We start from the raw sequence: 12,521 nt of genomic DNA, 5'->3' as shown, positions 1-12,521 counted from the left end.
TAATGTACATGCCATGATCTCAAGCTGGCCTTCTGGCATTTCTCTTACCCTTCTTAGTTTCAAGGCCTTCACTCCATATTTTCTTAGAATAAGTGCTTGGATATGCTGCTGCCCGTTAGCATACTCGACAGAGGCTGTACAGGATCATTGGAAAAGAAAGCCCTTCAAATCTCTATCTTCCAGGAAAAGCCTTCTTGTGAGGGAGGCAGCACCTGCAATGTCTGGCTAAGAATCGTGTCTTATGTGTACCGCTTACTCTCTCTGTCCAACACGGGATATTGACCAGTGGTGGTAGGTAAAGCCCTCGACCTCATCAGTATGATTCGAGTGCTTCAAAGCCTATACCAAAGCATTTGCTATCTAATTCGGGGAAGGACCCACCCAGTGTTACAGAGACAGCCCAACACAATGACAATTAAGTTACCATAAGCAAAAGACTCTGAAAATGTTAGGTGTTCCAATAAAAGAGGGTGCTGCTCTAGGAAAGATACTGGGAACAGTGGTCTATTTTATATTAATTACTGTATAAATAGTACAGTTTCCACATGTTGACAGCTGGACAATCAAGTATATCCCTGAGGGAAGAAAGAAAACTCATAGAAAAGTATTCTGTGGTCAGTCCATCACTGCCCAGAGACATGAAAATGTGGCAAAATATTCAGTCAGCTTAGCCACAGTTGAACAAACTGAGGAAGAATCTGGATAGCAGAGCCCTGAACAAAGACCATGCCCTTTACTGTTTAAAAAAAAAAAAAAAAAGAAAAAGTAGAGAGAAAGAGGAGAGAGTGAGGGAAGAAGGAAAGGAAGGAAGGAAGGAAGGAAGGAAGGAAGGAAGGAAGGAAGAAAAAAGGTATTAGAGAAAGTTGAGATATTTTGATATTTTCAAAATAAATAAGATGCAAATTTTAATATGCAATTCATTAATATGATATTTTTGAAATATAACCCTTTCCCTCTCACAGTATATTTTGATGTATAACTTTAATCAGCTACATTTATCGCACTAGCTAAAAATTATTAAAGCAATCCAAGTACAAAAGGGTAAAAGAAACCAATCTGAAGCATATGATTTTTTAATGCTCCATTAATTGATAATTTTGCTTGAAGGAAAGATTGGCAAAAAGAAATGGAATTCTTTAGCTCCTTGTTTTTACTTAAAAATTCCCAACAGTATTCACTCAAACAAAGGACTTAAGTTCTCCACTGGAAGGATAAAAAGAAAAGTTAGTTCTAGCATATCCTGCCACATGCTTAACTACAGGGTAAAGCAGTACCTATTCAGATTCTAATCACATCCTAGAAGTGTAGTATTTATTAGGTTGAAGACTGCCAAGTACTACTATATCATAATTACAGACATTTTTTGATTTAAATTATATTTAGCTCTTTAATTCAAGCACTGTAGTTTGGAAAGTGTTACCCATCAAAATGTGTCATGTTTACGTACATGAAACCTAGCAAGAATTTTCCAGGAGTTCCCATGTTCCATTTTGTATATAATTACTCTTTATTCATTACTCCTTTGATATTCAGAATCTATGCATAATTCTGAATGTGTGCAAACTCCCACTAAAAACTATCAGCAACAAACATCTTTTATAATGAAATCACTTACTAACAGTCTGTATTACAGAGTTCCCTTTAAGATGGTGCACTCAATAAGCTTTATTTACTTTTCTCTCAAAATCCCATTAAAACTACAGAATGTAAATTTAAAAACAGATAAATGCCAAGCAGTGCTCGAAAACAATAAAGGGCACCGTCGTCAAATCAGAAAAGTTGAAAAATTCATGAAAGATGAAATGGCATTAAACTGATGAGGAAATCTAAACAGAGAACCACAACTCAAAACAGGTGGAGATCAAGACCGTGGCAAAGTGTTAGCTGCTTTTCCCAACAGGGAAGGTACTGCAATTCAGCAGTTCACAGAGAATAAAAGTGGGCCACAGGAAGAATCATGAAGGTCACCAGTTAAAGCACAGACATCAGGGGGCACCTGGGTGGCTCAGTTGGTTAAGTGTCCGACTTCGGCTGAGGTCATGATCTCACAGTTTGTGAGTTCGAGCCCCGCGTTGGGCTCTGTGCTGACAGCTCGGAGCCTAGAGCCCGCTTCAGATTCTGTGTCCCCCCCTCTCTCTGCCCCTCCCCTGCTCACGTTCTGTCTCTGTCTCTCTCTCTCAAAAATAAATAGACATCTTAAAAAAATAAAAAAAAAAAAAAAAAGAAGTAGAGAGTAGAAATTCAGGTAACCCTTAATCTCTATAGGGGTTGTGACTGCTATGAAAAAGGAATAAGATGTTCTTGGAAAATAAAAACATGATACCAAAATTAAAAGAAAGACTGCAGCAGAAAGGTTGATCAGTAGAATGGATGGGGCAAAGCTGAAGACCAAGCAAGAGATCTGGAAGGTGAAGACGAGGCAGCTGTAAATGGCGTGGGAGGGAAAGATGAGAAAAGGTGTAAGAGGAAGAATAGAGAACCAAGGGATCCCAGACCAAGATGATTTCACAGGTGAACTCGCTCCAATCTTCAAGGCATGCAGCAGAAAAGCTAATCCTTACTTTGTTTAAACTTTTCCAGAGCAGAAAAAAGATGAAGAACTTTCTAGCTCATTCCACAAGACTGGCATACCTGGAATATCAAAATTGTGCAAGGAGAGCATTAGAAAAAAAGAAAACTATAGACAAAGCTCACTTGAGAATTTTGATATAAAATGGCTAAATAGTTAATGAATCAAATCCAGAAATATATTAAAATAATGATACATTGTGATGGAACAGAATTTTTCCCAAGGATTTAAGGAAATTTAAACACTAGGAAATTTAGTCAATATAAGTAGGTTAAAAGGGACAGTCAAATGGTATTAAAAATTGTGGGATTAGTGTCTGATAATTACAATAACCTATTTGTTATGAGTGTGTTTTGGGAGTGGGGAGAATCTCTTATTAAATAGTCTAGGAATGAGAAGAGGATCCTTACCTTGATAAAGTGATTATATCAGAAATTTTCTGCAAACATTATACTCAATGGTAAAATATAAGAATAGAAAAATATGAGAAATATAAGAATATAAGAAATGTAAGATAAAATATATAATATTCATATATATATATATATATAAGAAAAATATAAGAAAAACTCCCTTTAAAGCCTGCCATCACTACAACATTGTTTTGGAAAATTTGGTCAATGGAATGTAACTGCTGAAGGGAAGGAGGAAGGGAAGCAGAGAAAAGAGGAAAATAAATCTATAAAACTGTTACTATCTGACAGTTATATGCTTGTGTGTACTCTGACAATATTATATCAATATTGTATATCAATTACATATTATATCAATATTATATAAGAAAAATGTACAAAATCCAACAGATTTCCTACATATCCATGATAACTATTATAATATGTAATAGATAAGAACTCATCCAGAATGGAAACAATAAGAATAACAAAATAAAACATCTAATAATTAAAAAAAATTTTTTTTAACATTTATTCATTATTGAGACACAGAGAGAGAGACAGAGCACGAGCATGGGAGGGGCAGAGAGAGGGGGAGACACAGAATCTGAAGCAGGCTCCAGGCTCTGAGCTGTCAGCACAGAGCCCGACGCAGGTCTCAAACCCACGAGCAGTGAGATCATGACCTGAGCCGAAGTCAGACGCCTAACCGACTAAGCCACCCAGGTGCCCCAAAACATCTAATAATTTAATGAGAAATATGCAAACTCTATGTAAAGAAAACTATAAAAATTTATTGAATGTCCTGAAAAATAATCAGAATAAGTGGAAAAATATACTATGTTCCTGAGTGGAAAGACTTGGTATAGTAAGGATAAAAATATTCCCCAAATTAATACATAAATTCAATGTAATCCCAAATGAATTTCCAATGAAATTTTTAAAATGGAACTTGTCAATCTTATTCCAAAGTTCAACTGGAAAGGCAAATTCAAGAGACTTGATGAGAATATTTTGAAAAAAATTGCAAGCGGACATACCTTGCCATATGTCAAAATGCACAATAAGGCTACAGTCATGAAAACAGTGTGCTACTGATGTAGAGTGTTTTAAAAAGTTTGGCGGAATACATTAGAGTCTAGAAATAGACACATATAAAGGAAGGTAGAGTATACTAACGGTAGCATTTCTTTTCTTTTTTTTTTAATGTTTATTTTTTCAGAGAGAGAGAGAGAGAGAGAAAGAACGAGCAGGGGAGGGGCAGAGACAGACAGAGACAACACTGACAACAGCAGAGTCCGACGCAGGGCTTGAACTCAACCAACTGTGAGATTATGACCTGAACCTAAGTTGTAAGTTTAACCGACTGAGCCACCCAGGCGTCCCTAAAGGTAGCATTTCAAGTCAGTAAGGAAATGTGGAAGTGCTCAATAAATTGTATTGGAACAGATCGTGTTGGGGAAAAACCAGAAGTCAGATCTTTACTTCACATAACTTACAAAAAATTGTAGGTAGATTATAATTATACAAGTGTACAATTAAAATAATAAAAGTAGTAGAAGAAAATGTAAAAGCGAACTTTTATAATCTTGGGACAGGTATTCCTAAAAGTGACACAAGACATAAAGAACACACTGCCATATTTAATCATAAGCCCTTTCCCCTCTTGGCCTCCTTACCCACACAGGGCCCAATACCCTCCTTGGGCAAGGTCCTTTACCTGCCACCATGGGGGCTTACTATAGCCATGCCCCCTGAAGCTCCTTTGAAATGTTTCTGAGCTTGGAGCCCAAGTCCTGGTTCTAATAGTGACAAAATGGTATGCATTTAACTACGACTTTCTGTCAACCGTGGGCTTCCTTTTCTCCCTATGCATTTCATAGAATCCCTGATTATCAAAGGCAGAAGGCAATGACGCGTCCTCATTTGACAGCTGAAGGAAGGAAGACCCCGGTGAATAAAGAGACTTGCCTTGGAACACATCCCCAGTTGCTCGCAGTTCTGGCTAAATACAGTGCTCCCAGTTTCTAAGGCAAATCTGCTCTCTCTACATTATAACTTCCTGTGGCCTAATCTATAAGTGGGTAATCTCAGGTCAGGTAAGGAGGCTGACTACAGAGAAAATCTAGACCCAGCAAAGTCATTTTCCAAACCACATACGAAACAGTAGGGATTTAACTATAGCCAAGATACAGATTAAACTTGTATTGTTTCAACAGAGTCTCTACTCAGACCTTTACACTGTCATTTTAATAAAGCACCTAAGAGACAGGATGTGGTCAAACAGAACATAGATAGGTCATTTGTCTTTATTGTTCTTCTCTGAGCTTCCTACTAGCATTTCACTGAGTGTGTATGTTAGAGGGTAGGGATTAGGAATGGTATTTGGGGGTTGGTAATATGTCATGAAATCATAAAGTTGAGCTTTTTTATATTTTCCTAATGAGAGGAAAGTTATTGTAACTATAAACTAAATTTTACTGCTTCAATCATAGTAACCATGAAATAGTCCTCAAACACCTTTCAAGATAGTTGAAAATTACTATTCCAGATGATTTATGTTTATACTTTTTAAAGCACAATTTTAAGGAAAAAATATAAATAAATAAATCTGAAGGAAAAAAGTACACAGGTTAGATAAACCAGAGGCCCCATGGGTTATGAGTAAATCTGAACTGGTGCCATATTTCTGAAAAGGACTAAAGTAAAGGAACCCAGGAGACACAGTAAAAACTAAGACACGACCAATTGCACTACTGACAAGGTTGTGAAAAAACTCCTTGATCCAGCTGGATAGATTTAGCAGCTCAGAAAGAATTAAAGGAGGGAGGGAGGGAGAAGGAGGGAGAGAGGGAGAGGGAGGGAGGGGGAGAGAGAGAGAGAGAGAGACAGAGACAGAGACAGAGACAGAGAACAAACACCAAGACAAAAAATGCAGTCAAGACAAGGATAAAAGAAAATGCAAAACAATGGCTCTCCACCTCAGTTGCAAACTAGAGAAGGCTATGTGGGTTCTCAAGTAGCCACAATATTGCAACCATCTTGCTTGGAGTTAGCCTGAGACATCACACCAAAGGCACGTGGCACCAAGCAGCTTCTGGCCAGGGATTTTACATTTAGAAATGTAAGACCCAGTAACATTTAAGGAATTCTCCCTCCTGCCAGATAGCCATCCTCTTGCCCCGAAGCCATGTGACAAATGATCCTGAATACCACGTTGCCTTTTATGCATCTGTTGTCTAAATCAGTGTAGAAACTGGAAGGAGAGACTCTGAATTCTGGCCCTTAGCAAAAGGGTACATTTTAGTGTCATAATGACAGTTTTGGCAGAATGGGGCATTCTTACTTGAAATGTCTCTGCCATACTGAGAGCTTTGTCCACCATAACCTGAGTCTGGCTCAGTCAAAGGGACTATCAGTTCTAAATTTTAAATGCATGAGCAACTATGTAAAAATTTAAAGAGCAAACTGTTTCTTGGACATCCCATTTCATGAATGTCTCTGATCACCTTTCAGCACTTGCAAAGTTTTCGTTTTCATTTGTGCTGTTTTCCACTTTAATGTTATATCACCCAAATATTCCTCTCAAAGTCACCGTTTAAAGTTTTTTGTTCTCTTTATCGCTTGATCAAAGGTAAAACGGTTTTTGCGTACTGTGTGTGTGTGTGTGTGTGTGTGTGTGTGTGTGTGTGTGTAATGGCATCACAAAGGGAACACATTCTTTCTGTCAGATATCCATCTTGGTCACTGTATCAAAGAGACTCCAAAGCACTGAAGTAAGTGGGCAAGAGGCTGTTTTTAACCCTATCTGTAGTTCAGGGATTGTGGGAGACACAACACGCACTTGAGAGCATCCTCACATGCCATCACCAAGGGGCTGCCCGAATCTGTGACACGGCGAAGTCTAAACTTCAGTTTTACCTCTTCTAGGTACATCTGGATGTGTCTGACCTGAAGAAATGCTAAAGGTGAATCAGACTCTGCAGTCCCTCAGCGCGTCTTGCACCAGTGTCTTACTTGCCTGAGAAAAACAGTTCCTGGCTCCTTCTCTGACTGGGAGGAACTAACATCATTGGAAGTGGACGACTGATGTTGCTGCTCAAACCTGACACTAATCTATCTTCCCCAAACCACATTCCATTGGGTTGTTGTTATCACCCGAGCTTTTATCTGACCACTACCAGGTAGGGAAGGACTCAACGCCTCCAGTGTGCACCAAAGGGAGAGGGAAGATATCAGTGGTCATTTTCAAAAGCCGCTTTGTCTTCCTAACTACATTCAATTCAGTTATTACCACTATGACCATACATATGTGCAGAGAGAGATGCACACTAGCGGTATTAGCTTTTAGTCATTTTCTGCAAATCATTCATATTTCCCTTAGTAAGCAAAGGAGGATCCCCAGGTAATGATGTCTATTACAACCTGTAGTCTAAAAACGTGTGTAAAGACCTTTTTACTGCAGCCGTTACAATAGAGAAATGAATTTTAAATGCACACACAGCTGGCCTAAGTTCTCGAAACTTCAACACTAATGCTTAAGTATTTACGTTTATTTAAAAGTAAAAGTAAAAGATCTCATGGTTCGTGAGTTCAAGCCCTGCGTCAGGCTCTGTGCTGACAGCTCAGAGCCTGGAGCCTGCTTCAGATTCTGTGTCTCCCTGTCTCTGCCCCTCCCCCACTCATTTCTGTCTCTCTCTGTCTCTCAAGGGTGAATAAATGTCTAAATAAATAAATAAATAAATAAATAAATAAATAAATAAATGTAAATGTCAATTAAGTAGCTGAAATTGCCCAAAGCAATCAGACTAATTGTACCAAGGGTCTGGATCATATCTCCAAGCAATCAAGCAACTCATGTCCAAAAAAACTAACAATTTCAATGCTCAGTATAGAGCCTATAGCAATTTCCAAATCTGCAAATTCAAGAATTGAACTAGAGGATCCTTTCAAGTTCGCTGTTGGATTTATAAAAATCGTTGACTATTTCTTCAGTACAATGAATATGAGAGAAATTAGGTAACAAAGTTGTGAAAGAAGAAAGGGAGAAAAGAGGCATTATGCATTAAACATGCTATCTTGCATCTAAACTGAAAACGAAGAGAAAATTCAAATTTTGTAAAAGAACTATCTCATTTGTGAGGGAACAAAGTTGTTACTTTTTTGCTTCCCCCAAACTCATAATTATAAATGATATAATTTCTAACAGAAAACAAGAGCAGAAGCTTCCAAAATTTAAAAGTACCAAAATTTTGGCCTGGAAGAAAACACATATTTATTCTGAGTAAAAATTCTGTTACATCAACAAGACACATTTTGACATAGAAAAATACCTGTTTAATTTTAGAAACAAAGTAGGGAGGCAGAAGGGAAAAACTAACTACAGCTAACCAAAAAAGAAAGAAAGAAAAGAAACCACTTCCATATTCATTAAATAGAATGTCTTGTTATTTTCACAGGCAGTAAAAACTTTTTGACATCCCATTTAGTCTCAGACTGGAGAGGTGTCAATGGATCTTATTTGACCTCTTCAGTGTGTAAAGAGTTTACAAACCTAACCAAATTTAGAATTAGTGGGAGTTACACACTTATGTTCCTTATACATAAGAGAAGAAAAAAAGGCCCTTTTATGCCAGCTTGGAGTTGGGCTTGAATTTTTATGACTTATTTAGAAGCCCTAGGGAATGAAAAAAGTCTCTGAGTGGAAATACTGACACAGGCTTAAATATAGTGACATGGACAAGCACGTCTATGAAACAGCACCAGGATGTGACTGACCACTCCAGCACGTCTGAAATGCAGGCAACATCATACAATCAATTACAATGGGCTCAGTTCCGGTAGAAATGTAATGGCAAGTTAGAGAATCAAAATTTCAGGTTGGTAAACTTGTTTTTAACAGGAAAATATGCAAAATGTATGGGATGTTTACTCTGATACGCGGAGGAAAGAGAAAATGTAAAATTTCTGCATAGACTCTCTCCAATTGTATTACAGGATTAAAAACAGTCACTCTTAAAAAAAAAAAAGTCCAAGCTGTCATGTCAATCCTGAGAGCCAATGTGGCTCAAGAGTTTAAATCAGTGGATCTGAATCTGTGCTTTCTTTCTCAGATCTTACATGGTTTTGTGCTAGACAGAGACAGACAACAAATATTTGTTTTTGTTTGCCTATTTGCTATATTTTTAATTCTTTGGTGGGTTTTTTAAAACTAGCTAAACTTTTCCATTTATCATCCTTTCATTTTCCTGAAAGTCACTTTTTTTTTTACTTGAAAATTGGTTTAGTTTCATTTTATAGTTTCTCAGTTATTATTTTGAATCCCTTCAACACCTCAGAGTTTCCAGCTACATTTTTTTTTACTATTTTCCTCTGGTTTAAAATTTTTCACATTTGTCTTTTTTTTTTTTAAGCCATTCAAACGTATTCAAGATCATTTTCTTTCTTTTGTCATGTTCACAGATACAGATCAACATATATATGTGCACATTAAAATGTCTTTCATGGTTTAAGAAGCAAAAAAGACCACATCATTAAAACACTAACTCGTTTAAGTAACGGTTATGGGCAAATATGTGAAAGACGCTGTACTAAGTGCTAAGGGGACTATAAAATGAATAAAACGCCACTTTAGGGCCTCAAAGAGCTTTTAATACACATAAGGCAGTGAGTATCAGCACAAAAGAAGAGACAATGTCGCTACATTTCAGAAAAACAGTGTTTCTAACATTCACACAAATGTGATATCACTGTTGCTATCATTCTTAGGTAACACATGGAAGAAACACAATGTAAAAGGGTAGAAAACATTGGGTTCAAAAACAGTCCTTAAAATTTTTCTAAACTAACCTGCCATATACTTTCAATTTGTTTGTAAGCCATGTTGTTTTCTGGGGCTGTAGGTCTAAGTATTTACACTTAGGTTTTTCCAGCCTCTCACATGATACCAAGTAACAAAGCAAATGAAAAGCTACCCCTTAAGGAGCCAGCAAACTGCTCATGCCAATATTTGTTCTCTTTTTCTATTTTCGTTTGCCATTAATCTCTCAGTTTCGAACAGGAGATGGAACACTTAGGCAATTTCATTTCAATTTTGCAAGTGAATCTATAATGAACATTTAATTTAAAAAATCAAGCTACTTTAAAAATATTCCATATGAATGTTTTGCCATCATCACTGACATATACTTAAAAATCTATGGTGTTCTGAATATCATGCTTAAGTTTTGATATTTCTATAATAACCCTACGCCTACCCAAAAATCACTTCTGTAGATCTCACTTAAACCACCCCTGCTTTGGAGTGAGTAATTAGGAAGAATTCTTTTCAACAGGCTATCAGAAAGACATCGTTCTTCATTCAAAGCTGTTAGGGGCAAGTTTGGAACTGTGGTTAACCCAACATTACTGATTTAAAAGGATGGAATACCATATAAAAAGCAATAGGAGGAGGTAGTTTAGAGGAGAGAGGATATTGAAGCACACTTCACACGCTGTGTTTAATGTTATAAGCTTAGGAGAGCAGAAAATTCTGTATTTTTAAAACCAGTACTTAAGTTTCTATCTGGAAATTTCACTTATGTGGAATACCTCATTCCCAGATGGTGTCAGATAGGTGAGGTATTATTGTAGTAAGGATACAAGACAAGAAATTGGATAACCTTTCAAGTAGCCTTTAAATGTCACTAACTGGGATGGTGATAGAGGGTTTTTTATTCTCTGCCGGAGTACATCAGCAGTCATTTGCCTGCCAGGAAAGAACGTCTGGAATAATCCAAAAGGGCGAAGCTTAGTTCTTTCACCAAAAACAAGGACGTGACAGGCACAAAGAGGGAAATGAAACAGGATAAAAGCATCCAAAGCAGACTTACTGTTCAACAAAATCCCACAGAGAAACTAGCATGTACACAGAGACACATACCATCTTAACAATCGGTTCTTGACAAAGCCTTCTCTTGACTACTACGATGCTTTCTTTAAGCCACTCACAGACACAAAACCCAAAATTGATGAAACATATAAATTAGGAGTGAGTATTCCCTGTTCAAAAAGATCTGCCAAGACAGCTCTTTAAATCTTTCTTCTGCTTCTTTTAACGAGGGTTTCTTGGATGAGCAGCCTAGCACAAAACACAGGGCTTCAGTGAGCCTAGAACAGGGCCTGTGTAGAGTGGCTCTTAATGAACATTTTTGTGTGTGGAATGAATGCATGAAAGAGCACCTCTTATATGAGTGGACTGTATCTCAGAAATGTACCTGTGAAGTCGGCTGTTTAGAACGGAAGAGAGCACAACTCCAAAGAAGCCATGCTATACATAAATTAAGGTTAAATCCGGGCTAATCCGATGGTTTTCTGAACTCATTAGCATACCTGGGTTATACTACTGATAATGCCAGCTTCAATTCTGAAGTACATGCATATGCAGGAAGAGAGAGAGAAAAAGGAACATTTCTCCTCTTGGTGCGCATCATTAGCTGAGAAAAAAAAAATGTTTGGAAATGGCATTTAGCCTCTGGCATCCATTCACACTTTCTACCTCCTACTTCTTTCCTTAGTGACCAAAATCCCTGGTTCTTTTTGCTCCAACTGTGGCAGGCCATCCAAAGGGACTCTATCTTCCAGAGAATTCCGTGCACCAAATAAGTGACTTCTTTTTTTCTCTCAATCAAAAATCTCCATTTCTTCAGGGATATTCACCTCAGTCAAGTGGAAGGGAAGCTAATCTGGTTAATTCACACTAACATAGAAAAGAGTTCTATGTTCCTATGTATGTTTTTGCTGCACCAGATGTGTCTAATTAAGAGGGATTTTAGACAGTTTAACAAGATGAAGTTTAAGCATTCAGCCTGTGGGAGCTGGTTAAATTTATGAATTATATACTTGCAGAGCAGTGGGGCTCGGAGAATAACCATTCGAATGTACTAGCCATTTATAAGTTGTGAGCTGCAAAAAGAAAGAACATAACAGGGACTTGTCCTCAAGCCGAGCAAAAGAAGTGCGGGGAAGTCCACACATTTTATTTCAAGACTTGCCTGATTTTCCCTTTGTCAGTACACTTCTTAGAAACCTCCCTGCTCTCCTTCAGCAAAGAAGGAAATTTAATAGGCTTTTAAGGGTAAATCAGACTCGAACGCAAGTCAGGAAAGGCTCCAATGAGAACTTACTCTGTAGGTGGGACAGATGGCAGATGGCTCCTTCACGGATGGTCGCATCTGGAGAATATCAGTACTGATTCAATAGGAGTGGAGGTGGATATTAAAGACACCTCAGAGGGCAGACCCATCGAAGGGTTAGAGGCCTTGAGGTCAATTTGTAATGGGAATTCACTCCATCAAATACCTGAAAATTGTCATCCATTAACCTAACATGATGATAAGTATTATAATTTAATGCAGACAACTTAATTCAACAGACAACACTGAGTAACTAAATCTTCTTGAGTAGTAGTTTTTTTTTTTTAGAAGCAATAGCCTTAATAATTCTAATCAATTCTAACGGTATAATTTCTGCTCTCAGAAATGTTTTTTTTAGCCAATATGTGTTGAAAGTCTATTACACCC

General features: G+C 37.5%; 1 protein-coding gene across 7 annotated transcripts in view; it reads right to left on the bottom strand.

Annotated features, from left to right (window-relative positions):
• MKX (mohawk homeobox) overlaps nucleotides 1-12,521 on the bottom strand; it is a 68,018-nt gene that overhangs the window by 37,391 nt on the left and 18,106 nt on the right. The window contains exon 6 of one of the 7 annotated variants that reach the window (XM_040451113.1): nucleotides 7,638-12,173. The exons of the other annotated variants lie outside the window; for them this stretch is intronic. Coding sequence (XP_040307047.1) covers nucleotides 12,082-12,173 — 92 coding nt within the window. The 3' untranslated portion in view covers nucleotides 7,638-12,081. Of the gene's footprint in view, nucleotides 1-7,637; nucleotides 12,174-12,521 lie in introns of those variants that run through there. 7 annotated transcript variants of the gene reach the window in all.

Source organism: Herpailurus yagouaroundi, unplaced genomic scaffold, assembly GCF_014898765.1.
Source record: "Herpailurus yagouaroundi ecotype Mexico unplaced genomic scaffold, PumYag 203, whole genome shotgun sequence".
NCBI classification, from domain to species: domain Eukaryota; kingdom Metazoa; phylum Chordata; class Mammalia; order Carnivora; family Felidae; genus Herpailurus; species Herpailurus yagouaroundi.
This window is presented reverse-complemented; position numbering and strand designations above follow the sequence as displayed.